Raw genomic sequence first — 27,459 nt, 5'->3', positions numbered from 1 at the left:
TCTTGCCCCGCCTCCCTCTTTCACTTTTAAATATAAAATTGAGCATCCATTCCTAAGGAAAACAATTTAGTTAATGTTTTGAAAAATTCACACAAAGAAAAATTACAAACCTTTGTAATTTAAACCTGTATTTATGAGCATCTTAGCTGCAAATAGCTGCAAATAGCACTGGATTTAGAATCCGAATACTTTGAATCTGGTCCTTACTCTGGTATTAACAGGCCATTGATCAAAGATAAATTACTCATCTTCTGAGCCTCATTTCTTGTCATCTATAAAATGAGGGAGCTGAAGAGATGATCTCTAAGCTCCTGTATTAATTTGGGATTACTTTTTGCTGATAGTATCAGAGACTCAAAGTAACAGAGGCTTAAACAAAATAGATGTTTATTTCCCTCTCACTCTGGGCATCAGCTGCTCAGGGCTGGTGGAGTGACTGCAGTCACCCAGCTGATTCCAGTTTCTGCCACGTCATGGACTCTTGTCCTTATGATCTAACGTGTGGCTCCAGCCATCATCTCTGCATTCCAGGCATCAGGAGGGAAGAAGGCCATGGATGTCCTTACATTATTTTTGCTTGCATTGTTGGCAGAGTACTTAGTCACACGGCCTCATCTGGTTGCAAGGGAGGCCATAAGCCAAGTGAAATATCAGGGGTTCTATTACTCTAGAGCAGGGGTTGGTAAACTCGGGCCCATGGGCCAAATTCAGTCCACTTCCTGTTTTTGTAAATAAAATTTTATGGGAGCACACTCATGGCCATTTGTTTACATATTCATATATCTTTGGCTGCTTTTGCACTATCACAGCAGAGTTGAAGATTGTAACAAACTGGCCCTCAAAGTGGAAATATTTTACTCTGGCCTTCTTTATTTAAATAAAAAAAGTCTTCTAAACTCCTGTTCTAGAAGAAAGAATAGGCACTAGAGGATAAGTAGCTATCTCTTCCAAAGCTCCCTTCTAAGTTTTATGATTCTATGATCACTGAAAAGCAAAACAAAAACAAAAACCAAACCAAACAAAAAACCATAAATACCAACAATGAAATTCATACACTGTAGGAATAATTTTGAAATTCCTAAATACCGAAAGACCAAGTTATTTCTTATTGTAACTGGTTGAAACTTGAGTTGTTCCTGTTCAGTTGCCTTCATTTTGTTCTCTCCACATCCTCATCTTATAATACTTGCTTTTATTTCTTGCCTGGTTGTCTAAGGTGTCAGCTAAACTCTTCTTCCCTTTAAGAAAAAAGTATGTTTTGTTTGGCACATGCCTTGCATATCTTTCATTTTGGTGAAAATAAAAATATGGAGAATGCATTTGATGCTGGTGAAACCCCCTAGGGCAATCTCTGGGGTTGATGGTGACCCAGTGGCCGTCAGGCTGTGAGGGGCATCCGGTGGTGGTTGGGTGGTCATGGTTTTGCATCTTCTTCCTTTGGTGGTTTATATGTGTCACTCAGGGTAAAATTTTAAACAGCTATTATATTTCCTTCTTTTTTTTAAAAAAAAAAAGCTTTTCAAAGGTATATTATTGTCTTCCAAAGAGAAGCTTTATTTAAAAATATGTGATTTTATTTCTCAAGAATAGACAAGGGATGGAGACTCTTAGAAGTGTTTAGGTGTTTTGCTGAAAAGTTTAGACAAATTGGTTTGTGGTGCTTGTTACTGCATTAAGAAGGCATACAGGGGCCATGTCACCTGTTTCTAGTGCTTTCTACTCAATGGATAGTTTTTAAAATGCTGATGAAATGGATTTCTGAAAACTTAAGTTTTCTTAGTAAGTTTTATGTCACTCGAAGTTGCTTAGACTATTAGAATACAAATCCATTTGTAAAACTTACTTTGTGGACTTCATTGCCTGATGGAATTGTGCTTGTTCTTTGAAACACAACATTTTCAGGTAAAAAAGTATTGCTTTGCCTGAAGTTTTTAGCTTTTCTTGCTTAAGCTATTTCATTTGGAGATCAAGGAGGCTTGGTTAGATCATTTTGAGGTTTCTTCTAGTTATAAAATGTACTCATCTTTAATAAACTTGGCTCTCAGTAAATGCAGTTTAGTGGATAGATGAGAAGGGTGTATACTTGTGTCATTTATTCTCCAGGCATTCCACATTCTCTCTCCTCCTCCAGGTTTTTGCTCCAATGGCGTCTTCCCAATGAGACCTTACCTGTTATAGCCCATTTGGAATCACATCCTCACTCCCAGCACTTCTACTTACCCTTAGTCTGCTGCACAGTTTTCTCTGCAGTACTTTTCATCTTCTAACATTCAGTATGATTTTCTTAGTTTACTGGTTTGTTATTTACTGTTTTTTCCCCCCACAGTAGATTGTAAGTTCAACATAGGCAGGAACTTTTTGTCAGTTTTATTCACTACATATCTTCAGAGTCTAGAACTGGGCCTGGCTTATGGTGGATGCTCAGTAAGTGTTTGCTCTTAAATGAAATATATACTCTTGATGACAGGGTGACGCTGAAATGAGACACAGACACAAAGTTATGATTTAAGGGAACAGGGGACCCACAGCATCGTGTGCCAAGTGGGTGCTGATGCACCTGTGCTCCAGTTATTTATTCATTTGTTACACAAAGCTAGACTACGCTACGTGATCAAAAGCATTCAGGGTCTCTCAGATATTAATCTTTACATCCTGCTGTGGATAAGAAGGAACAATCTGGGGTCAATGGTTAACTCTGCTGTCAGAGTCACAAGACACACATCTTTACAGGGCGTGCCTACAATGGCGTTCCATGCAGGCTTGTGACCCAGCGTTCCAGGTCACCGCCCCAGACATGGTCTAAGTGACATGAAAAGCTTGGTTCCCCACAATATACTTTATTTTTTTTTATTTTCTTTTTTTTTAAATTAAATTCAGTTTTATTGAAATACATTCACACACCATACAATCATCCATGATATACAATCCACTGTCCACAGTATGATAACATAGTTTTGCGTTCATCACCACAATCTATCTCTGAACATTCCCACAATATACTTTAAAAAGATGTAGTTTTATAAGTTTTCTGAAAATCCTATTTAACAACATGTTTATAAAGAACACAAAGGTGAATTTTAGGTCAGCTTCTGTTTAAATGATTGAAGATTAAAAACACAGTATAATAAGGGGTATCTAAAAAATCCCCACAGCTGACATACTTAACGGTATAAGACTGGATGCATTCCCTCTAGATGAGGAACACTTAAATTCAACATTATACTGGTGGTTGTAGCTATAGTGCTTAAGTAAAGAAAAAAAAAAAGCATCCAAAATGGGAAGGGAGAAGCACTCTCTATTTTCAGATGATATGAGCTTATATAGAGAAAATCCTAAGGCATTGATGAGAAACTTGTTAGAACTAATAGACAAGTTCAGCAAGGTTGCATGATACAGGTTGATATACAAAAACCAGATGTATTTCTGTGTACTTGCAATGATGAATCCTAAAATGAAATTAAGAAAACAATTGCATTTACAATAACATCAAAAATAATAAGATACTTAGGAATAAATATAACCAAAGAAGTGTAAAACTTGTACTCTGAAAACTACAAAATGCTATTGAAAGAAATTAAAGAAGACCTAAATAAATGGAAACAAAGACATCCTATGTTCATAGATTGGAATAATTAGTATTGTTAAGATGGCAATACTCTCCAAATTGATCCATTACCTGAGGTTCCATGTAATTCTCATCAAAATTCCAACTGGTTTCTTTACAGAAATTGTTGAGCTGATTGTAAAATACATATGAAAATACAGAGGACCCAGAGTAGCCAAAAAAAAAAAAAAAAAAAAAGTTGGAGGACTCACACCTCCCAATTTAAAAACTTACTACAAAACAATAGTAATCAACATAATGTGGTGTTGGCATGAGGGTCAGCATATAGACCAATGGAATAGAATCAAGAGTCCAAAAATAAACCTATTTATCTCTGGCCAATTGATTTTTGACAGGGGCCATGACCATTCAGTGGGGGAATGAATAGTCTTTTTAACAAATGGTGGTGGGACAACCATTGCAAATGGTGCTGGAATAGCCACATACAAATGAATGACATTGGACCCTGTTGGGGATTAAATCATGCCCCCCACAAAAGTCATGTTCAGGCCCCAGTCCCTGGTCTACTGGGTGTGAACCCATTTTTAAACTGAACCTTTGCAGATGTTATTAAGGTGTGCCCAAACTGAATGAGGGTGGGCCCGAATACAAACCACCCTCATTATAAGCTGAAGCCCTTATAAGGAAAGAAAATTGGGCACAGAAGGAGAAGCCATGGGGAACATCAAGAAGCTAGAAGTCAGTGGAACCAGCAGAGAAAGGAGAAGACGCAGGCATGCGCATTGCCATGTGATGGAAAGCCAGGTACCAAGAAGCCAGGCCCAGAAGGCCACAATCTTTTGGGAAAAAGTATCATCTTGCTGACACCTTGATTTTGGACTTCTCTTAGCCTGCAAACCATAAGCTAATAAAGTACTGTTGTTTAAGCCAACCCATTTGATGGTATTTGCTTTAGGAAGCTACAACAGACCTCTGCCTCACACCATATACTAAAATTAACTTAAAATGGATCAAAGACCTAAATGTAAGAATTCAAATATAAAACTCATAGAAGAAAACATAGGAGTTTTCGTTACTTCAGATTTGGCAATGGTTTCTTAGATATGGCATTAAAAGCACAAGCAATAAAAGAAAATAGATAAATTGGATTCAACAAAATTAAAAATTTTGTCAAGAAAGTGAAAAGACAACCCACAGGATGGGAGAAAATATTTGCAAATCATATATCTGATAATGGACTTGTATCTAGAATATATAAAATTCCTATACCTTAATAATAAAAAGTTCAATAACCCAATTTAAAAGTGGACCAAGGACTTGAATAGATATTTCTCCATGGAAGATATACTAATGACCAACAAGTGCATGAAAAGATGTTCAACATCAACAACCACTTTGAAAAAGCAAATCAAACCCACAGGGTGATACCACTTCATACCAACTAGGATAGCTGTAATAAAAAGGACCAGATAATACCAAATGTTGGTGAGGATGTGGAGCAACTGGAACCCTCATTTACTACTGGTGAGAATGTGAAATAGTGCAGCCTCTTTGGAAAATAATCCGGCGGCAGTTCCTCAAAAGGTTTAACACAGAGATACCACCTGACCAGCAATTCCACTCTGAGATATTTTCCTGAGAACATTGAAAATATATGTCCACACAGAGAACTGTGCATAAATGTTCATAGCTGCATTATTCATAATAGCCCCAAAGTGGAAACAACCCAAATGTCCATCAGCTGATGAATGGATAAACAAAACTGGTTATCCACTCAGTGGAATACTGTTAAGTCATAAAAAGAAATGACGTTCTGATACATGGTATGGCATGGATGAGTCTTGAAAACATGTAAGTGAAAGAAGCCATATACAAAGGGCTACATATTGTATAATTCTATGTGTAAGAAATGTCCAGAACAGGCAAAAAAATATAGAGACAGAAGGAAAAATAATGGTTGCCTGGAGCTGGGAGGGAGTCGGGGGAAAACGGGAGTGACTTCTAATTGGTATGATGTTTTCTTGGGGTTGATGAAAATATTCTAAAATTGATTTTGGTGATGGTTGCATAAATTTGTGAATATACTATACACTGTTGAATTGTGCACTTTAAGTAGGTGAATTGTATGGTATGTGAATTATATCTCAAAAGCTATCATTAAAAGAAGAGAGAAAAATTCTAACACATTCAAATTAATAGGCTGACTATTAAATGGCTCTATTTTGGTAGAAATAATGTGGTTTTTAAAGAGCAAAATTTACATTTGTCCCTTGTGAGGCAAGAGCACACTCGTAACTGGTATAGGCTGGGTATGCAGTAGTTTGTCTCAGTTTCTTATTCTTCAGATAAACAGTTTTAGAAAGATGCTTGCGTTTCCCAGGGGAAGGATAGTTTTGTCAGGTTTTTGTGGTTAGGCTATTACTGGATGTAATGACTCTCAAATGTTTTGTTGGGAAAGCTTCTAGAACTGCTGGATTTTGACATCAGTGGAAAAGAGAGTCATTGGAAACTGCTGACCAAAAAACAGGTCTTGCCTGAAGGGCCTCCACAGAGGGTTTTGTGTTTGGCACGGGCACTCTTCTGTACTCCTTGCCCTGTATGAATGGGAACTCAGTACGGTAACGTCATGCCATGATCACCTTGAGGGCTTATATTGATAATGAGAAGGTTAATAAGGAGCTGTTATTCTCCTATGAGATTTCTTCTATAAAAGCCACCCCCACCCCTACCTTTTGCAGTAATTTGTTTCAAGCTTTTGCTATTTCACCTTCAGTTTCCCAGAGCCAGGGAAAAACGGAAGTAAACACTCTGATTTTTGCATTTCATCATTTCAAGTTGTTTTTATCCTCTGTGGTTTTATTGCCTGGATGCAAAAACCTCTTTTAGGTTGGTAAGCCATAAGTGATGAAATATTAATTTGATTTTTGACTCTGTCTTATGACACAGCTTGGCCTTTGCTTTTATGCATTATTTTAGCCAAATGAAAAGCGTGGTTGTTTTCTCTGTTGAATGTACCTTTTATTACCTTTCCTTCAGTGCTCCCAAGACCTCAAATCCCCTAAGATTGGGGCTCTGAGATTTCTCTCCTACTGAACAGCATCTCCCTGTGTTGGCAAAGAGTTGAGGAAAGTGTCGTTGGGAGTGAATGAGACCCGTTTGCCTTAATAGGAGTTAAATATGAGCTTTCTATAGATATCTCCGTGCTGAAGTCATCAAGGCTGAGGTTTATAGCAGTGTCTAATTCTTTTGAAAATGTTTATTATTAAGATCAGGTATGCTAGAAATTCTAGAGCGTTCTCTACTGGTTAGCAGTAAGTGGCCATCGCAGGATACGTGACAGAGGAAGCCATTGCCAGTGAGGTCTGCATCTATCACTTTCTCCGACTGAAGCTACAGAGGGGCAAAATATGAGACAAGTCCTCTGCAGCAGCCCTTCGTTAGGCTAGCTACCTTGCCGGCCTGTCTGCCTCAGGAGAGCTCCTGAAAGAATTTCCTCTAAGTTCTTGCACTCGGCCAATGTTGCCATAGCTTTGATTGTGTTCAATTCAACACACTCAGTCTGCTTCTCCTTTCTGCAAAGTCAGAGGGCATCGTTGTATGCCTTACCACCCCTCCTCGCAACTTGGCTTTACATTATGACATGAAACATCATGGGTTTAAAGGAAAAGTTTGTTCTCTGTCTTAAAACAGCCAAAGTCTAAAAATGCTAACTATATGCCCAGATCATCATTTGTGAAGGAATCTCTGGGATTTTTCACAAGGGTGATGTTGAGATAGATGAAAGAGAAAGAGACTTGTGTTTTTGTGAGGATCTGTAGATTTATGTATAGTTTGTGAGAATATATGCTTACTGTGCTGTTTTCAGATCATTTAAAATGTATTAGCTTGAGGTTATGATTTTGAAAATTCTTTCATTATTCTCCACTGACAGTAATTAATACATTTCCTACAGGAAAATATTTGCGAAAGAATGCGGAAGCTTAAAGGGCAAAGTAATTCGTCCTGGGCTGTCAGAAAACATTTCTTTTATATCATAGAATTAGATATACTAGACTTTTTCCATCCTCTCCCACTCATTAGATGTTTCCTTGTTTGTGATGTGGAGAGAATGCCATGCGTCTTCCAATCTAAGACTCTGTGGATTGTGAGATGCGTGTTGATTTTATGAGTTGCTGTGAAAGAAAAATGCTTCCCGTTAAACTGTTATACCAGGCTTAGATACTGTTGATTGGGAGACACATTCTGATTTCAGAGCAACTCAAAATCCATGACATTTTGAGAATTAAATGAGGCACTATATGTAGAGAAGTTAGCACAGCGCTTGGTGGAGAGTCAACATCGGTGTGTGTGTGTATGTGTGTGTGTTTGTGCAGACAGAGAGAGAGAGAGAATGAGAGTGAGTTGTACTTCCTTCTTTTCCAGGTACTTATCCTGCTTTTTTCTCCCTCCGCTGTGCCCAGCTGCCTTCCCCAAGGCAGCAGTAGGACCTAGAAGTCGTTATGGCTGAGAGTGGCATTCCTTATTTATTAGTAGTCCTATGTTTGCAACACATTTATTTTCACCCTGACTTAAGAAAACTCTGGATGGGGAAATCACAGAAGGAGGTGATAGAATCTAAACAGAAGAGCATGAGGACATCTAAGATGCTGAGATTTGGTCTATATTAACTTAATCACTGCAGGGGGGCTTTTTGCACCATTGTGATTTCACAATAGGAAGAGCTCCTGACAGGACATGCCTTGTTACTTTTGGTGGCTTGGCAAATAAGCCTTTGTGAATGATGTTCAGTTCAGAATTTTGGTAAAAGGGAAGTTTCTCAGGCAACAACTTGGAGATTCAGTGTCTGTCAATTTTACACTGATTTTAACCCCAACGTAGCACTTCAATTTCCTATTTGGAAAATGGAATATAGCCCAGCTCAAGGAATAATTGAAAATCTGAATGAGTAAATCATTTGACGGTTTTACGTAAGAAATTCTCAATAACAAAATTCATTCATTCATCCACACATTCGTCAGGCCCTGGTAAGTGCTAGAAAGGAATGAAGATAATGAAGATGTGGTCACTGTAGTCCATAGGAAAGTTAGTTGAGGCAGGAAAGATGGAGAAGAAAACATAATAGAATGTGGCAGTGTCACAACAAGGGTCACTGGGAAAGCAGATCATTTATCTTAATAGCACAACTGAAGTTCCCTGAGCCCAAGATGTTCTTGAAGATGATTGATTTGTTGTTCACTTTGTCCTCTTCTCCTTCCGTTCGAGATTTTTTTTTTTTTTTGCTCCAAATCATGTATTAAGCTTGGGTGTATTTTGTGTATTTTGTATACGGATAATGTATACAATTGACAGAAATTGAGGAAAAGTTCAGCCAGTAGCTTTTGTGTTTGGTAATTAACAGAATGTCATTTTTCACAAAGACCTTTTGGCTTCATGCAGCCATGACTTTATAAAGGCAAGCAATATTGTGACCCACAACAAAAACTTCAGGCATCCAAATTTACGGTATAGTAGTGCCTGACGTAAGAGACAGAGAAAGTAGTACCATTAGTATGTCATTTCGCTTGGATGAATAAGCAAATTAAAGGTTTTCAACTGGAAAGCAGTAGGATGTTTCAGACCCTTTATGAACAAAGAGGGATCCTCTGCCTTGTCTCCATGTAATTGATGAGTTACTTAGATTCAGATGCATGCACACAGTAACTAAATATCTAAGAGGTTTCTGTGTAACACATAGTAGTTAAAAGTCTAACAAAGGTTTATATATTAAAGAATTGATAGAGGTTTTTGTTGGACCATTAATACGTAATAGCTTAAATTTGATTCTATAGATTAAATAGCAAAGTTGCCTAATTATAATTCTAACATATTTATGCAAATGTTGAACTCAATATTAGGGAGCTAATAATGATATTGATACTTGTTAAAATGATTTTGGTATGATGATGATGATGACAGCCAGCATTTAACGAGTGCTTGCTATGGGTTGGACACCGTTCTAAGTGTTTCATGTTTCTTGACTCATTTAATCCTAACTCTCCTCTGAGGGAGGCATTATTATCCACATTTTACAGATGAGAAAGTCCAAGGCTTAGAAATGTTCAGTAATTTGCCCACGGGCATGCAGCTTGTTGGTGGCAGAGTTGAGATTTGAGCCCCAGGAAACCAGCTGCAAAGCCCATTTTCCTACCTGGATTTGGTGCTTAAATATCTGGAATTATCACCTTCTGTCCTCTACCACCTTGGGTCCCTGAATTTGGTCCAGGTCTGTGCCCCTGTTTCTGCCCTTGTACACGTGCCAGAGGTGTGCTTGGGCTTCAGTTGGTTATCTGTTCCCCACTTGCCTCTCCTCTGCTCTCTGCAAGTCACAGCCACTTGTGGGCTTGAGGAGCAGAAACTCGGGGACAGCCTCCCGCCCTGCTGGGGTGGGGAAAGGGGGCTGGATCGGATGCAGAGGCTTGGAGGAGGGGGAGGCAGTGAGAAGGCCTCTGGCTCTCTGGAGTCTGGAATCTGAGGACAGAGGGGAGGGAAGGCTGAACATGGAAAAGACAGGGCATCAGCCAGTGATGTGGATCGAGAACAGCCTCTGCTCAGAGGCCTCGTCTTCCACAGGGACTGGGAGGGCAAGGAGGTCTGGATGGCAGTGGGGAAACTGACTCCCAGCCCCTCCACCTCGGACCTGCACTGCTCTCTACATGCTAACCCCAAACTAATAAAGCTGGTTTTTCCAGAGCCAGGGGCTCTGCAAAGGGGCCATGAGAAGGTGCTGTTATCATCCCCCTGCCCACCAGCACCAGATCTTCCTCACTGGTCTCTTGATGCCTAAAATTCCAAACACAAAACATTTCCATCTCTCACACAAGCAGAAAACTGGATCAGTGCACAAATTAGCATTATGAACTGTCAGAACCTTTTGTGTTTGGTAGTGTGGCAAGATTTGGATGACAGTTCAGTGTCAGTTAGATGACAGTGACACCAGGAGAAAATTTAATGGGTCTTCACTTTCATGGCTCTCTGTTTGATGTCATCTCATATTTCCTGACAGCAAATTTTCTGTTAATAGTTGAATATTAATTAGGATGCATAACTAAGTAAACTCAACTGCTTTTGAGTTCTGACTCAAGCAGGAGAATTTGTTCTGTTGTTATTCTACCATAGTATCCATCACTACTTTAAACTGTTAAATTGAAATATGAATTTTATTAATGGACCATTTTCATTCTAAAGGTAAAGCCGTGACTACTTATTAGTTTTGGTGGCATGTGTATTTTTCCTTAGTCAGAAGGATATGTTGATAACCAGTTTGTTCTGCAGAGCTGTGGTTGGTTGGCTTAAAAGATTCTGGGTACGTGTTGGCTCTCAGAGGCAGCTGTGCTAGTGTGGAATGAACACTGGCCTTGGAGTCAGAATACCTCAGTTTCCATTTGAAGCTGTCCATTCTTTGCTTGTCATTTCTTTGAGCCTTCAGTTTCCTCATCTGCAAAATGGGCCAGTACTGCTTTTATAGGACTGTGGTGAGGATGAAAAGATGAACACTGGTTACTAGGCAGAATTCAACCCTTAGACTAATCTTGCCCTCCTCCTCTTCTCCTCACGTGGGCTATTGAACATGCCAGAGCAAAAGCCAGCCAAGCATGCACGTCAGTGCAATTACAGGCTTCTGCTGGCCTCTATCATCCAGACCCACTGTGCTCGCTGCTTGCCAGTCCCTTGATGTGTTCTTATTGGGCACTCACTCCACTTTCCTGCAATGATTATTCTAACCTTTTGCCACATTCTAAAGTTCTCAATATCCCTTCCCTCTAAAAGTTGATTTTGTTTTTAGTTACACAGAAAAAAAAAATCATAGCTATAAAAAAAATCAAATTTATAGCATGATAGAAAAAAGACTGGAATGAAGTAAGCCAGGGGATTTTGTTCCTTTTACGTGTGTTATGTTTCCAGAATAATGGAAAAATAACAAAACAGAAAAGCTACCGTTTGTGGAGATGCCACCCACCCACCCACTGATTTACCCCCACCCCCTCCCATTCCCAGCCCATGCTGAGGAGTCTCTCCCTCTGATCCCGGGCTAATCTGACTGTATGTGCTATTAATCCCATGTTCTCTTGACTTCTCAAGGACTTGCATTATCAGCATGTCATCTTTTCCTCCATACACAGCCTCTCCTTCCTTATAACCCATTTTCCTCAGATTCCTTAAGTTGGCCCTCCCAGCTTAGCACACAAACAAAAGCCCCCCAACCCCAGCCACACTCTAACTCTAGATCCAAACCCCTCCTTCATTTTACAGCCGAAGTTCCAGAAGAGCAGTCTGGATTCCCAGTCTCTAGATCCTCCTGACCGACTGCTCAACCACGCAGCTGGCTTCTGCCATGGTGAGGCCCTTACAAGTGCCCTTGCCGAGATCTCCGATGACCTCCTTGTCTCATTTCAGTCTTGCATCTCCCTGGGTGTCCCTGAGGTCCTTGACACCACTGTCCATTTTCTCCATGAAACTCTCTCTCTGGTTTCTGTGGCACAGTCGTCATAGTAAGAGCCACGATTTATATTGTGCCGACTGTGTACTGTGCTCACAGAAGGGTCAGTCACCTTCCCACCATTGTGAAAAGTAGACTCCTCCCTGCCAGAGGAAAGAAATCTGTTTTAGAGAGGTTGGGAAGCCCCTCCAAGACGGCATGGCTAGGAAAGACGGAGTGAGGATTTGAATTCCTGTCTTTCTGAGTCCAAAGCCCAAGTTTTTTCCACCTTAAGACAATATCTGTTTCCCAGATTTCCTCTTGCCTCAGTGACTGCTCATTTCCAGTTTTTTCTGGGCCTCATCTTTTTAGGATACCCTGTTAACATTGTGGTATTCAGGACTTTGATTCTGGCTCTTTTATTTTTTGTACTCTGTGAGGTCTCGTTGGAACATGGTATCTAGAGGAGAAATTCAGCTCCAGGTTATCATTTCCCCAGTTCGGCTCTTCCCTGAGCTTCAGGCTCACAGGCTCAGTCGTGGCTGCAGCGGAATTCCTCACGCTGCTGCCCCACCCCTCTCCTCCTGGAATTCTGAATCCTGACCACCATCCTCCTGTCATCCAACAGTCCTTCCTCTTTCCCTGTGCTCCTTATCTAACGTACTGTGCTCTTGGTGCAGAGCCTTGCTGTGGCTCATCTGGACTTCCTCAGACTCCAGTTGTTGACCCCTGTACCCTGTCTTCCACATCACTGTCAGAAGTGACCCCTGTGATGCACAACTCCCATCATGGCAGACCCCCGCCCAGAATTCCTGCCCAGAGATATGACCTGAGCGCCCTCCCGTGATCTCTCACGGTCTCACTCTTCCTTTGCTCTCTTCTCCACATCCCAGCACCTCCCAGGAGCCTGTGCTGCATACTCCCGTATTTTGGACTGCCTGGAATCCCCAAATCTGCTCTCTCATGCTTCTGTGCACATATTTTCTTTGTGTAAGGGTATCCTCCCTGTGCTGGTGCATTGGGCATGTTGCATTTCTTCTTTCAAATCTTGAAGATTCCCTGACTCCATCTGTCAAGTGTCAGGTCACATACTGCTGTGTGCAGCCCTCCCTGATTTCTCCCAGGGAAGACTCGGGGGCCCACTTTCCTGTCTTCTCCCTGCCCTTTGTGTATTTCTTTCATTGCACTCTATCTGTTGACTTGTCTTTTGTCTCTCTTTTAGGGTGTAAGGTTCTTGGGGCAGGCACCATGATTATTTTTAAGTGAGAAATATAACACACACAGAAATGAATTCAGCATAATTTAAAAATAATGAGTAATTACAAAGAGAACACTTGTATAACTGGTCTTTTAGTCACAGAATGGAATATTTTCAGCACCAAAGGAGCCCCCTTTATCCTTCCTGTTCCCCATACCCCACCCCACTTTAGCTTTTGCAGGAATTACTTCTTGGGTTTTCTTCCTACTTGCCCCACCTATGTATGCATTCTTAATGAGTATAGTTTAGTTTGACCCATTCTCGAACTTTATGCAAATGCAGTCTTGCCTTGTGTGTTTGATTGTGTTTTGTTTCTCTCATTCAACATTGTGTTTGTGTGATTCATCCACACAGCTGCGTGTAGCTGTGGTTCTTCATTTTTACTGCTGTATGGTAATTCTCCATTATATGACTAACTACAAATGTATCCGTTAATGGACATTTGGTTTATTTCCAGTTTGGGGTATTATAATGCTTTCAGTATCTTGTACATCTCTTTTGCTTCCCACATGCACGAGTTTCTTCAGGGTACAGATCCAGGAATGGGGTTGCAGGATCATAGGGTGTGTATACCTGCTACTCACAAACACCGCCAAACCGTTTTTCAAAGTAGATGTAGTGATACATACCCCACTGGTGGGGCTGCACCTTCTCGTTGCTCTACATCTTTCCCAACATGTGGTATTGTCAGACTTTTCCATTTTTACTAATATGATTTGTATGTATTGGCATTTCATTACGGTTTTAATTTGTATTTACCTCTCGTTTATGATGTTGCTTCGACATCTTTCCATGTGTTATTTGCTCAGCTGGATTTCCTCTTCAATGAAGTCCCTGCTCAGGTCCTTGCTCATTTTTCTAATGGATTGTTTGTCTTTATTTTATTGCTTTGTAAAGTTCTTTATGTATTTTGGATATAAGTTCTTTGTTGATTATATGTGTTGCAGATAATAATATACAGTAAAATCACACACATCGAAGATTTATCAACTATGGTAATTTTTGCTTCTTTACCTTAGTGCTCACAAGTAAGTAGAAACAGAATAGATAGAGAAATAAGTGCATGCACGACTTCAAATTAACCCTGTCCTTCCCTTCTTCTCCCCAGGTGTTATTATTGTCCCCAGTGCTGGTGTCGGTATTGTCCTGGGAGGCTATATTATAAAAAAATTGAAACTTGGTGCAAGAGAATCGGCAAAACTAGCAATGATCTGCAGTGGTGTGTCTTTACTGTGCTTTTCAACGCTATTTATTGTTGGATGTGAAAGTATTAACCTAGGGGGCATAAACATCCCTTATACAACAGGGTAAGTACATTTGAAGAGCTGCTTCATGTCATCATAATTTAAGTGCAAAACTTTGCAGTGTTTCTGTACCACTGGTCAGACTGCTGCCCCTGCCCCAGATTGTCCTCGAGCGGAGCATGTACTCTGAAGGGCAGAGGCTACAGTATTCCCTTTTTCTGGGCCCCTTTTGACCTTTACAGAGTGTCTTCTGTAGCATCTTATTACAGCAGATGAGGGGGAAATCCTTGTTGAGTTAATAACAGTTGTTACTTTTTAATGTAATGTTTTGAATAGGTAATGCATTCACATTGTTTAAAAACATAAAATTCAGTGAAAAGTCTTGCTCTTACTCAAGTCCTCCACCTCTTCCCTCCCACCCTCCAACCAAAGGCAGACCAGGTAATCACTTTTATTCATTTCTTGCTTATCCTTCCAGAGCTTCTTTATGCAAAATATAAGAAAATATGAATATACATTTTTAATTTCCTCTGTTTTACATCCAAAAGGTAGCATTTTATACATACTTTTTAAAATGTAGCAATATAGTTTGGGGATCTTTCTGTTTCAGTAATAATAATAAAGAATTCCTAACTCCTGTATTGACCCTGCTGTGTGCTAGGCATTCTTCTAAGTGCTTTGCATATATTAACTCTCAAATCCTCACAGCAACCCTATAAGGTAGGTGTTATTATTATTTCAGTTTTACAGATGGCAAAATGGAGGTTCAGATCACATGTATCCAGTGGTGTGATGATAAATGTGTAGCACATGCTTCTCCCAGGAAAAAGGGCTTCCGTTTGTAGCTTTTCCCTGTTTCTGTGGTGTAAATATTCCCACCTTGGCTGATTTCAAACCACCAACTTGACACTGAACAATGAGTGGGAAGAAGATGCTCAGATGCTCAGCATTACCCAGTTTTCCCATCACACAGACGTAAATAACCTAGTCAAGAGCATAGATAATAGTAAGACGTGGTAAAGTAATCAGAAGGTGATGATGGGTTTTGAGTATCTTTGTTTTTAATATATTTTATTTAAATGTAAGCATATGATTTAACTTTTAATAATGGTTGTATTTAGCAAGCAGTTGGCAAAATCCCTGAAAATTTAACAGCCGGATCTCATGATCCAGCGTGGCTGCATTCCAGCACGGTACTGTTTGGAACCCGGGACATAACCCCAAGGTTACAGACGCCGGGTCCTTCAGCACTGCTTTTTGACCACTGCCGAGATTTCTGCTTTCTTCCATTTTGTAGTTTAACCAGTCCCCAGTTGATAGACAGTTGGGTTGTTTTCAATCTTTGTTATTAAAAACAATGGCACAATGGAGCAATGAATAACCTCAAGCATATATCATTTCCTTCATGTGCTGGACGTTGGGAGGATGAATTCCCAGGATTGAGAATTTCCTCCACAGGTGTTGTACCAATTTTTCCCCTCACCAGCCTAGTTTCTATTTATTTTGCTCCCTCATTGTGTTAGAAGCTTCCCTCAAATTTGCTGTGATTTTGACCTTCCCTCAGTATCAAAGAATGAAAATTTAAAAAGCTAAGTAGCTGCTCTGTGTGGGATAGGACTTGTTGCCTGGTGGATCTCACTATAGGGTGACTGGCGTGGGTGGTTGGCATTTCATTGGGTGAAACCCAATGTGAGACTCTGAGGTCTTATCTCCAGGTGCTTCAGGTCCTCAAGAGAAGGGTGCCCCACTCTCTTGGCTGGGGCTGTCTTGTGGGTTTAGGGACTGGCATTCTAGAGCTGGCTGGAGGGAGGGGCCCAGGACTCACTGTTCAGTCGCAAACTTCCACATAATCCCCCTGTTGTCATAAAGGTCTTCTTTATGAGTGGTGCTCTGAAGTCCGGAGTCTTTGATTCTCTTTCTCCAGAAAATAGGGGACAGGGTACAAGTAGTCACCTGACTAAGGAGGGTGGAGATGGGAACTTGCTTAAAATCATACCATTTGCACCACAAGTTTCTGGTGTTGTTTTTCATTGAAGACTTAAGTCCTGTTCTTTTTTCCCGCTCACTGCTTACCTTTATCATGCTCAAAAATTATTTTAAGTTCTTAATCATTCTTTGTTTTATTGAATCCTCTTTTTCCCTGGAACCCTCTATCCTTCTGCTTTAATTTGGACTGGTTGCTCTCTTGGCATGACTGATACCCTGGGACTTCTTTTCATAGATCTCTTCAACTGCATCCACTACTGTTTGTTTGTTAACACCTCATTTTGCCAAAGAAAATCCTCAGGTAACTTGCGAGGAAAGGGTATATGGGAGGAAACACTTTCTGAGCCTGTGAGTGTATTACAGTATCTTTATTCTTCTTTTACATGTCAGTGATAGTTTGGGTGTAGAATTTGCGGTTAAAAAATTGTTTTCCTGGGAACTTTGAAGCTGTTACTTTGTTTGTCTTCTAGAATGTAATGTTGCTGTTAAGAAATTTAAATCCAGTCCTAGTCCTCATTTCTTTGAGGAGAACTTTATTTGGAAGTTTTAAAGATATTTCATTCAAGGTGATTGGAAATTTCATGAGGGGTTTTTCCCCTCAGATCTGATTTTGGCTGGATCCTTCTTATGATTCCAGTTTTCAGAGAGGCCTTTCCTCATCGCCCAGTTACAGGAAATCTGCTCTCCAGTCATTCTTTCTCACATCACTCCTCCTTGGTTTTCTCACAGTACCTAACACTATGCAAAATTATCTTGTCTAATTATTTGCTTTGTTTATTATTGTCTTTTGTCTCTAAAGTAGGCATTCCTTGAGAACAGCTATCTATGTAATAGTTGTATCCCAACCGTCTAAGATAATGTGTGGTATGTGTTGAATGAATGAATGAATGAATGAATGTGTGTTTTGGCACAGGACTTTGTTCAGTTGTACTAGTCATTCTCTGAACTCTCTTATTTTAATGTGTGTCTTCTCAGGGAAATTTTGTTCCACTATGGCCTCACTCGTTTGCTTCCCTCCATTTTCTTGGTTTTCTCCAGAACTCCTGTTAATCAGATATTGGACCTTACAGACTGGTTGCCTGTGTGTTTTATTTTTTCCCTAATATTCCATATGTTTTTGTTTTTCTGAACCTTATTTTCTAGTCCTTATATAAATTTTTAATTTTGACAATTTTTTTTTTCTTCATTGTATTCTCAGTGCTCCCTTTTATAGCATGGTGATGTCCCAGGGAGTAGTGTCTTCTTGACTCTGCCTATATTATTAGATTTTTCTTTCCTTTCCTTTTCTTTTAACTTTGTTTCTGGTGCCTTAATTTTTATCTTTTGGTCTTATGGGTAAATTTTTCTGTTTGTTTTTTCTGGCTTTTATTTTTATGTTTCTAGTTCTGCCCATCTGCTGAGCTCCTATGGTCTCTTCTAAGCTGAGTAGCTAGTATGGATAGTCTCTATTTTGGGGGTCAATTAGGCTGTTGGCCAGATATATCTTTCTCCTCACTGGAAGTTTGGACTTGGAGTGCTGTATGGGGCAGCTTACATCCAGTGGAAAATTATTCAGTAGGATCAGCAAGTAGGACATTGACTGTATCAGTCAGGATCCATTCAGGAAAGTAGAACCACTAAAAGTATTATGGGAATCAACATTTCATATGAGAATTAGAGGAAGATCTAATTGTAAGAATAAATGTGGGAAGAACTGGGGGGAATAAAGAGAGAAGGGAGTCAGAGAATCAGGGAATCGGTCACTAACCTTATCTGGCCAAAGCCTGGCCGGGTGGACATGTTGTGTTTGACCGCAGAATAGGATCGCAGGGCGAGACCTCGTGGCAAGGTCTGTGGACACACTGTGAGGACTGCTCCCTTTAGGGCTGGTCTTGGGGCTGTCGTTGGTCAGCGGGGCAGGGATGAACTGGGCAGAGATGGGGAACAGAGTGAGGACAGGCTGGACTTCACAGGGCACCTCCTGGCCCGATTGCAATTGTATCCCAGGACCTCCCCGGAGGAATGGCTTGGAGTTCTCACCCACCTTCCACCTCTTTTCTGAGTTCTTCTCTTGCCCTATAGTGGCTGAAACCAAATGGAGAAGGGGATTTGGGACATGCAATTTCCCAGCCTCAGATGGGAGCCGTAGTGCCAGGTTAGCAACACTCAGTCCAGCCTCCTGACTCGAGGCAGGTCATGTGCTTTAGCCCCTAACTCAATACAAGATTGAGGGGCGTTGATTCTCAGTTGTCAACACCTAGGGAAAAAGCTTTAGCTTTTAAAATTGCTTCTAATTCCTTTACAGAAGTGCTTTTTGATGGATTTCCGGGCCCTGAATTGGGGATGGGGTGGGTGGGTAGATGAGAATGGAAGGGTCCACTGTTAAGAGTTTTCTCTCCCTTGGATCTCCAGTGAGTCTCCTTGTTTTCCACTCCACATCACACTTTTGACTTTTAGCTCAGAGCTCTTGGAGGTTCCTTTGGGCAGGTTCCTCTCCCTTCTAGCAATTCTGCCCCTTCCTTATAAACTCAATCCTATATACTTGCTATTTTCATAAAATGTTGTGTCACTCTTGCCATTTTTCTTTGCTGTTATGGCTTTATTCCTTTTAATCCTACTCTATTTTTATTTCTAGCATATTTTCAGAAGGGATGGAAGGCAGACTTGGTGTCTCTCTGCTTTTAAACTCCCAAGTCCCATAGACTTTTAAAGTCCTTGCTTAGCACCACCTGTGTCCTGCCAACCCTGCACCAACTGCTTCTGGACTTCCCAGCACTACTGGGAAAAATTATATAATTGTGCTGATTGGCTCCATTACAAATTTATGAGTTCCAATCTTAGCAGGCCCTCATCTTTGCTGAGCAATCCATTTACTTAGCCCTAGTCACTTCCTTTCCCACCCCCCAGGATGGTAGTTCAATTTCTCACACGTTTCTTCAAGTCCTTTAACTTATTCGAGTCTTAGTGTTTTTAGTAGAACCTGTCATTCCAAGTTAGTGAGAAAATAGAGGTCACAAGAATGAACCCTCCCGACTTCTCTCAAACGCATTTGTCAAAGACAGTATTATTTTCAAAGACAAATATTTTCCCCATCATTTTCTAGCTTTGTGACATTGCCAAAAAATTACCTAATATTAATGGGGCTTAGTTTCTTCATATGTAAAATTGGTGATAGTGCCAATTTCAACTTGTGAAAGCATAATTAAAGTCAAACCTTGCAGTTGAAAAACTGAAAATAATACAGGAGGGTAAAAATGAAAAGTAAATATCTCCTTGAATCCTCAAATGTTTTTCATTTTAATTATGAGGATTATATGAGAGAAGGTCTCTGATCTTTCCTAGCACAGAGCCTTGCACTTAGGATGTGCTGAAAGGTTAGTTCTCTGTCTTTACTACCTTCCCTTCTAGATTATGCAAAGCAACTCCCATTTCTTCTTTAAAAGATGGATGGATGTCTGGCATCTACCTCTGTTCAGAGATGTTACTCATCTAGTGATGCTGGAACTAGGAAGAACATGATATAAATATACATCTAGTTATCTAAAGCCATGATTACTGGTGTGCCTCTTCTCATTTAATTGTCTCCAGTGAAGAAAAAGCAATGTGTTTAGGCACACTGGAATCTGTGGCAGGTGCCCAGTTGTTTCAGTATTTGCAGCCTGACTTGAACAAAGTTTATAAATCAGCAAAAGAAAAACTTAATTTCCATGGAGAATTTCTCTGGCTCCCCAAGTTTTCTAGGAAGATAGTCTTGAGAGTGAAGTAGCATAAATACTTCTGGGTGGCACAGCCCCACACGTGTACTGCTTGTCGAGTAGCAGGTGCCTTTGGATGAAGAAAAATGGGACCCTTTCTTCTGAGCAGGGCGAGGGCTGCATTTCAGCCAACCTTTGCACTCTTGGTTGGGTGATCTTATTCAGTGCACAACCTGCTCAACAGTATGTGGTTGGACTCTGTAGTAAAAACTCTTTACCTGTCCAGCATGACTTCAGAAATTGCCTGTGGGATTTTTTTTTCTCCATTAAAGTCAACAAAAGGGAAGGTAAAGGGAATGGTAGTGAAGATAGGAGTCTTGGTTGGACACATATTTGTCTCAGGTATGATGATGGCCCTTATGAATATCATTAATGTCTTACAACATTTCTCTGTCATAGTTATTATTATCTCTGTGTTTCAATTAAAGAAACTGAGGCTTAGAGATTAAGTGATTTGCCCTAAATTATCAGTTAATAAGGAGTAGAACCAAATCAACCAAGATGATCTGATTCCATAGTTTGGGTTCTTTATGAACACCACATTGAGGTGCTGTTTTAAATTTCATGTTTCACATATGCACATGCCTTTATGCACACAGAACCTCCTTACTAAGAGAGTAATAGAGGATGTATCCACTTCTTTCTGTACTGCACTGTTTTCTAATATTCAATACTAGCTGAGTTACAAGCATTAAACTAAATGCTTGACATATCTACTGCATTTGCTCTGCAGTTCTCGAGAAGCCAGTTTAGGTTTTCACCCTGGCCTTGCCACATACTAGCTGTGTGACTGCAGACAAATTACTTAACCTTTCTGTGCTTGGTTTCCATATATTTAAGATGAGGATACTGATAGTATCTACCTTCTAGAATTGATTTGAGGATTAAATTAAGTACTCGGCAAATTCCTAAATATTTGTGCCTCAACTGTATCACTAAGAAGGGGTTAATAATAGGGTCTGTCTCAGGATTATAGAGAGGTTAAAATGGGATAAAACAAATAGTTAGCAATTGATAAATAACTATTTTATTTTATTTTTTGGTTTAAATAGGAGAAGGAGGTTCATAGAAATTGAATAGCTTTCTTTAAGTCATGTGTTTAAAAATGGCAGTGCTAGGATTTTAACCCAGGTTTCTCTAATTCTGAATGCAATGCTTTTAATTATTAAACAATTATGAAAGAAGAAGAAAAAAGCTTCACAAAGAAGAAAGCACAGTGTATAAACCAATTCCATCCATTGAAATATGTGAGGGCTCCAGTTCTCTGGCATTTTCTGATGTTAAAGAAGTTGATGAATGCACATCTTTGAATTGACGGGGTACTCAGGTGGACCCTAAGTGTTTGTGACGGGTTAGGATGATTCAGGAGGAATAAATGCTTCCTGTGGAGCCAAGATGGAGTTGCTGTTTTTTCTTAGAGTGGACCTGATGTGTTAGTAGTGGTTCCCTTAGAAAATTAAGATTTTAGATTCTGATAGATTTTCGTTGTGAAAAGATCCTGGGAGCTCCGGCCCATTCCCGACTCAAGTAATTACAGTCTTAGTGCCCAAACTTTTCCTGCAGTTTAATTAGGAAATGTTTGCTTCCCCTCTGCATCTGTTGGAACTATGTTTTGCACAGGTGAGTCCTAATTGTCTTGCAGCCCCCAAGAGCTGCGATTTAGCATGAAACCATGCGGTTAGGCAATATTTTATATAAATACATTGGATAATGTGAGCTCTTGCTCTTCATTATCTCATTTTTCAAGTAATTTTTTAAAATGGGGTTAAATCTGATGTCCATATGCAGAATTTTAAACCAGTACTAAGTCTCGAGAAATCATTCAGTACTTCTAGCTTTATTGTCTTTCATTTATCAAGTGTCATCTTTTTCAACTTAAGGTAAAATCTATTATAGCAACTTCTGGTTTAGTGACTTGGGCAACTGGGTGAAAACTTTTCCAGGGATGATTTCTTGAGCTACCCGATGACAAGGAAGTGTTTTCCCTGTTTTCCCATCTTAGCGGGGACATGCTGATGCCCCAGGCCCATTCAGCTCCAAAATCTCAGAGGTGGTGATTTTCCCCTAAAGTTACTTCTCTCAGGATGGTTTTATTTCCCCTACAGAAATAAGAGTACCGAAATAAAAGAGACTTTTGCCTTCTCTTCCCTTAAATGCGTCTCGGTGTCCTTGTCAGCATGTCTAATCTTGCCATTTTGCAGCATGGTGTATTTAGATAGCACTCAGGTGGGGACTCTCCTGGTGACAGGCATTTCTGGACAGATCATACTTAATAGCATCTGCTGTGCTCATGGACAGTTTAACCTGCTGAGGTTCTTTCCCCCCACTGTGTAATTCTTTGGGCACCGTTTGTAATTCTTATTTGTTATAGATATTACTGATTTTAAAGGGAATTCCTGAAAACTAGAGGGAAAAAAGTTTGCTTAAAAGATTTTAGATATATAAGCTTTTGTATTATCCTCCTATTTTTATTAATACGCTTAGAGTTGATTTCTATTTTTGGATATATTTGGAGACAAAAGCAAATTTTTTTTAACTTTATTTTAGAAGTATCAAGGTTATATGAAGTATAAGCAAATTTTCTTTCCCCTGAGTTTTAAATTTTATAACCAAAATATAAACAAATCAAAATGAAGTCTATAAAAGAGTATATGGTATCTGTTCAAACATAATAAGCCTTTTTATTTCAAAAACACTTATGAATATTATCAAACTTACAACCAAATTTATCAGTCTATAACTTCATATTAACATAGGCAGTAGAAAGGTGTTCATCCTGTAATGAGAGTAGGAAATAAAATAGAATTTAAAACTGCACATACACTCTTGAGAACGGTGTTATTTATGTTAATCCATAAGCACATTGAAAAATGACTGGAAAGAAATATAATAAAATCAGAATAATGGCTATGCCTGGGTGATAGCATCATGTATGAATTTAATTTTATTTTTTAGTCCTTTTTTGTTTTGTAAATTTTCTACAATGGATATGTATTACTTTAATAATAAATAAAGGTATTCAGAACACTCCGTATGAGGGATGTTGTATTTTAGTAAAAGGATTCTGTCTATGTAGTGGTTTATATAACGTAAAGGTTATTATGTGTGAACTTCAGTTTATACTTGGCTTGAATTTGTTGATTACAAAACTAGAGGGAGCTGTAACAAAAACAATTGAATACAATAGTCATTCGTATATTAAATGTATTCCTCTTGGTTTTGACTATCCTTGCTTTGTAGTCAGGAGAGGTATTTTCAACCATCTTGTACCTGTCAGAAGACTGAAGTTCAGAGAGATTAAATTATTTGGCCCAAGGTCATACAGCTGCTAAATGGTGGGTCTGAAATCTGATCCCAATCTAGTTCTTTCCCCACCATTCTCTGTAGAAGGAAATTAGAAAATGACTTCGTCCTCTTCAAAAAGAAAAACGTCATGGAGTCCTTTTACACTTCCCACTTGTGACTGTTTTGCGTTTATTCATTAGTACTTCTTTTTTTTAAATGCAATTTTATTGACATATACTCACATACCAGATAATCACCCAGAGTATACACTCAGTGGTTCATGTTATCATCATATAGTTGTGAATTCATCACCACAATCAAGTTTTGAACATTTTCATTACTCCAAAAAAAAGAGAATAAAAATTAAAAAGACAAAGACTACCCAAAATATCCCATATCCCTTATCTCCCCCCTATTATTTATTTTTTGTCCTCATTTTCTTGCTCATCTGTCCATAAACTGGGTAAAGGGAGTGTCAGTCACACAGTTTTCACAATCACACAGTCACACCGTAAAAGCTATTTGGTTATACAATCATCTTCAAGAATCAAGGCTATGGGATTGTATAGTTCAACAGTTTCAGGTATTTCCTCCTAGCTATTCTAATGTACTAAAAGCTAAAAAGGAATGTTTATATAATGTATAAGAATAACCTCCAGAATGACCTCTCGACTTCATTTGAAATCTCTCAGCCACCGAATCCTTGTTTCATTTCTCTTCCCTCCTTTGTCCAAGAAGACTTTCTCATCCCATGATGCCAGGACCAGGCTCATCACCAGGAGTCACATCCTGCGTTGCCAGGGAGATTCACACCCCTGGGAGTCATGTCTCATGTAGGCGAGGAGGGCAGTGAGTTCACCTGCAGAGTTGGTTTAGAGAGAGGCCACATTTGAGCAACAAAAAAGATTCTCTGGGGGTGACTCTTGGGCATAGTTATAAGTAGGCTTAGCTTCTCCTTTGCAGGAATAAGTTTCATAAGGGCAAGCCCCAAGATCGAGGGTTTGGCCTTCTAAATTGGTAGTCTCCAATGCTTGTGAGAATATGTGGAATTCCCCAGGTGGGGAAATTTAATATCTCCACATTTTCCCCCAGTCCCTCAAGGGGGTTTTGCAAATACTTTTTTATTTTCTGCCCAGATTACTCTGGAAGTATCAGGGCATCACACTAACCTGTTTAAACCAACAAGATCTTACTCCTTATTCTAGGTTCCATGTAATTATGGTGTTCAAATAACTTGACCATACAAGTTAAGTTAGATAGTGTGCCTCAGAAAATGCAAATTTTGCACCAAATAAACATCTCTTGCTTTGGTCTTACACAGAAGTTGAGGGTTTAAAACACAGTCAGTATCATTCTCTATCCTTTAGTCTGATTTGCCTTAGTCCTAACCAGATCAGCTTCATTCATATCTCTAATTGAAGTCTGAACTCTTTTTCAGCTTTTAAGCAGTTGCTATAGGGGGTAATGCTAAATTCATAGCTGCTGAGCTCTAGCTCTTAGTCTTAGATGTGTCAAAAAGATACTTGAAGTTCCAGGGAATGACCTATTCATTAGTGCTTCTATGAAGCATTTCATGTGCTAGGCACAGTGCTGGGCACTGGATGTACATTTATTCCTCAAATCCACCCAACAACTATGTGATAAGGATGTTATAATCCCCATTTACAAATGGGAAACCTGAGGCTCACAGTACTTGTGAATTGTGGATGTGGAATTGAACTCAGCTCTTTCTTACTGTAGTGCTTAGGAACTCTGAGAGCTGAGTGCCAGAAAAGCTGCATTAGGGCTTTCTCCAGGAAGAAGAAGGAGGTAGGATGAGCTGCTCAGAAGTCTTGAGCTAGAGAAAGCAAAATCACAGGCAGTTATCCAAGACTGCCTTTCCAGTGTCGGGGTTACTATTGGAGATAGACATAACTGGGCTTAAATCCAGTTCTGATTCTTAAACTAGCTGTGTGATTTTTGGCAATATTTATCCTCTCAAAACCTCAGTTTCCTCATCTGCAAGATAGGGTGCAGTAATAGTAATTATAATTCTCATGAGGAATGGTTGAGATAACCGATATGGCTGTCTCAGTGCATGATTTTTACATTAAAAAGAGGGCTCTGTTAATGTTTTAGTGATGATGATGATGTTGATGATGAAGGTAATTATAAACCTCAAGTTGTGTAGCTATTTCTAGCCAAGGAAGGATTTTAATTTGAAGTCAGTAATTTAAGTAGAATTGAAAAGAAATATCTGAATTGAAGTCTTGAAGCCTGTAATAAATTGATAGAGATGAAGAAATTATGAGAAATATATCACTGTTTTCCTAATTAGCGTATTTTGCTAAAGAGGTTTTTGCTGTATGAATCATAATCCTTTTAATCCTGGCTTGAGCACAGGATGCATGGATTCCTAACTGCTATATGTTTTAATAGGGGGAAACTTAAGAGGCAGCAGAAAGAAGGTTAGAGGGCTTCTCTTTGATTTATGGAGTCCAGAAAAGTGTCAGATACGGAAGTTCAGGTGTTCTTTAGGTCTTGGTGTGTCTGCGTGTCTTATATGTGAGTGCAACTGTGTCCTTACATACCCAGCTGTAATGACCCTAAGAGTTGTGGAATACATTTTTTTTAACTGTATTAACCATCAATCAGTTTTATTATCGTATATTACTTTAAATATTAATCACTGATCCTTAACTGATTGATTTAATAAAAATTGGGCCATACATCTGATATCTTTTCTTCTCATTCCCTTTTTGGTCAGCTTCCAGTAGCTGGTTTTCTCGAGGCCTGAATGATTGTGTGGAATGTTATTACACCTCTCATAATTTCCTTACTAGCAAGTTGTACAAGATAATTCCAGATACTCCTCCTAGTTCTGTAATTCCGTGGTTTTTGTAGTAAGATGTTATGTGGGAGTCTGAGGCTTGTAGCTTGGCCTGTGCAGTTATAAGCATTTGTTCATGGGTCCCTGTGCCTTGTTTGAAATTAATGCTACATTGAGTCATGAGTCAATATGAGCTTTTTGTTTGGAAGTCTATCTTGTCAGACATGCTTTTGTTTATTGAAAAGATGATGCACAGTCTCTTTGCACAAGAATTAGCTTGAAGTTTAGCACAAGTTAATGCGTTTTATGCCTTCATGATGAGTTTACTTTGAGTTAATGAAAAGTTGTATAGTTTTACTCAGGTTCACAGACTTTCCCCTTTATTATAATCCCACCCGTTTTCCAAAGAGTGAGTGGCAAACAAGATATTCTTAAAAATGACTTCTTGTTCTGTCAGCACAACATAAGGGTTTAACCATGTTAGCATCTTCCTTTTTTTGTGCCACTATCACCTTTTCCCCTACTCACTTTTTAGTGAATGCATGCTTCCTTTCATTGCTGTTTAAATTTGTTGCCTGAATTGATTTTTTGGATATTTTCATATTTTATCATTTCTTTGTATCAAATATTATGATCTTTTGGGAAAAAAAGACAGAGCTGAGGCTGACCCAGGACTGTGCCTCTGTTTCTTCAATTCAGGAAAGCTTTTGCCTTCTTGTAATCTTGTAATTGGTGTGTTTTGAGCATCTCTCAAATATATATATATATATATATATATATATATTTTTTTTTTTTTTTGGTTCCTTTGTTTTGAGAGGAGATACCTGTAATGAATGGGTGCTTGGAATCTGTGGCTATCGTACATGGACGCAAAGCGTGCTGTTAATATGAAATGCCACATGGTTTCTAAATAACAGCAGTAATAACCACACTGGTATGAGATTGAGTCCTGTCACTTTGAGTGAGTAGGTGTGCAAACATATAAAAGCCCTTTTATTTGGTCATGGCTTACAATTTAGTTCTTGAAGTGCTGATTAAGGGAATCGTAATGCACACCAGAAGGCTTTTTATTATGCTACTTGCTAACATAGTGATTTGCTTCATAGTAAATTATTTGACCTCC

The 27,459-nt window shown here is 39.3% G+C and overlaps 1 protein-coding gene across 2 annotated transcripts in view; it reads left to right on the top strand.

Moving 5' to 3' along the window:
• SLCO5A1 (solute carrier organic anion transporter family member 5A1) overlaps positions 1 to 27,459 on the top strand; it is a 178,799-nt gene that overhangs the window by 127,101 nt on the left and 24,239 nt on the right. For both annotated transcript variants that reach the window (XM_037803251.1, XM_037803250.1), the window contains one exon: positions 14,387 to 14,585. In XM_037803251.1, coding sequence (XP_037659179.1) covers positions 14,387 to 14,585 — 199 coding nt within the window. The remainder of the gene's footprint in view (positions 1 to 14,386; positions 14,586 to 27,459) is intronic.

Source organism: Choloepus didactylus, chromosome 14, assembly GCF_015220235.1.
Source record: "Choloepus didactylus isolate mChoDid1 chromosome 14, mChoDid1.pri, whole genome shotgun sequence".
In the NCBI taxonomy this organism is placed as follows: domain Eukaryota; kingdom Metazoa; phylum Chordata; class Mammalia; order Pilosa; family Megalonychidae; genus Choloepus; species Choloepus didactylus.
The sequence above is the reverse complement of the archived record's forward strand: the minus strand, read 5'-3'. Positions and strand labels throughout refer to the sequence as shown.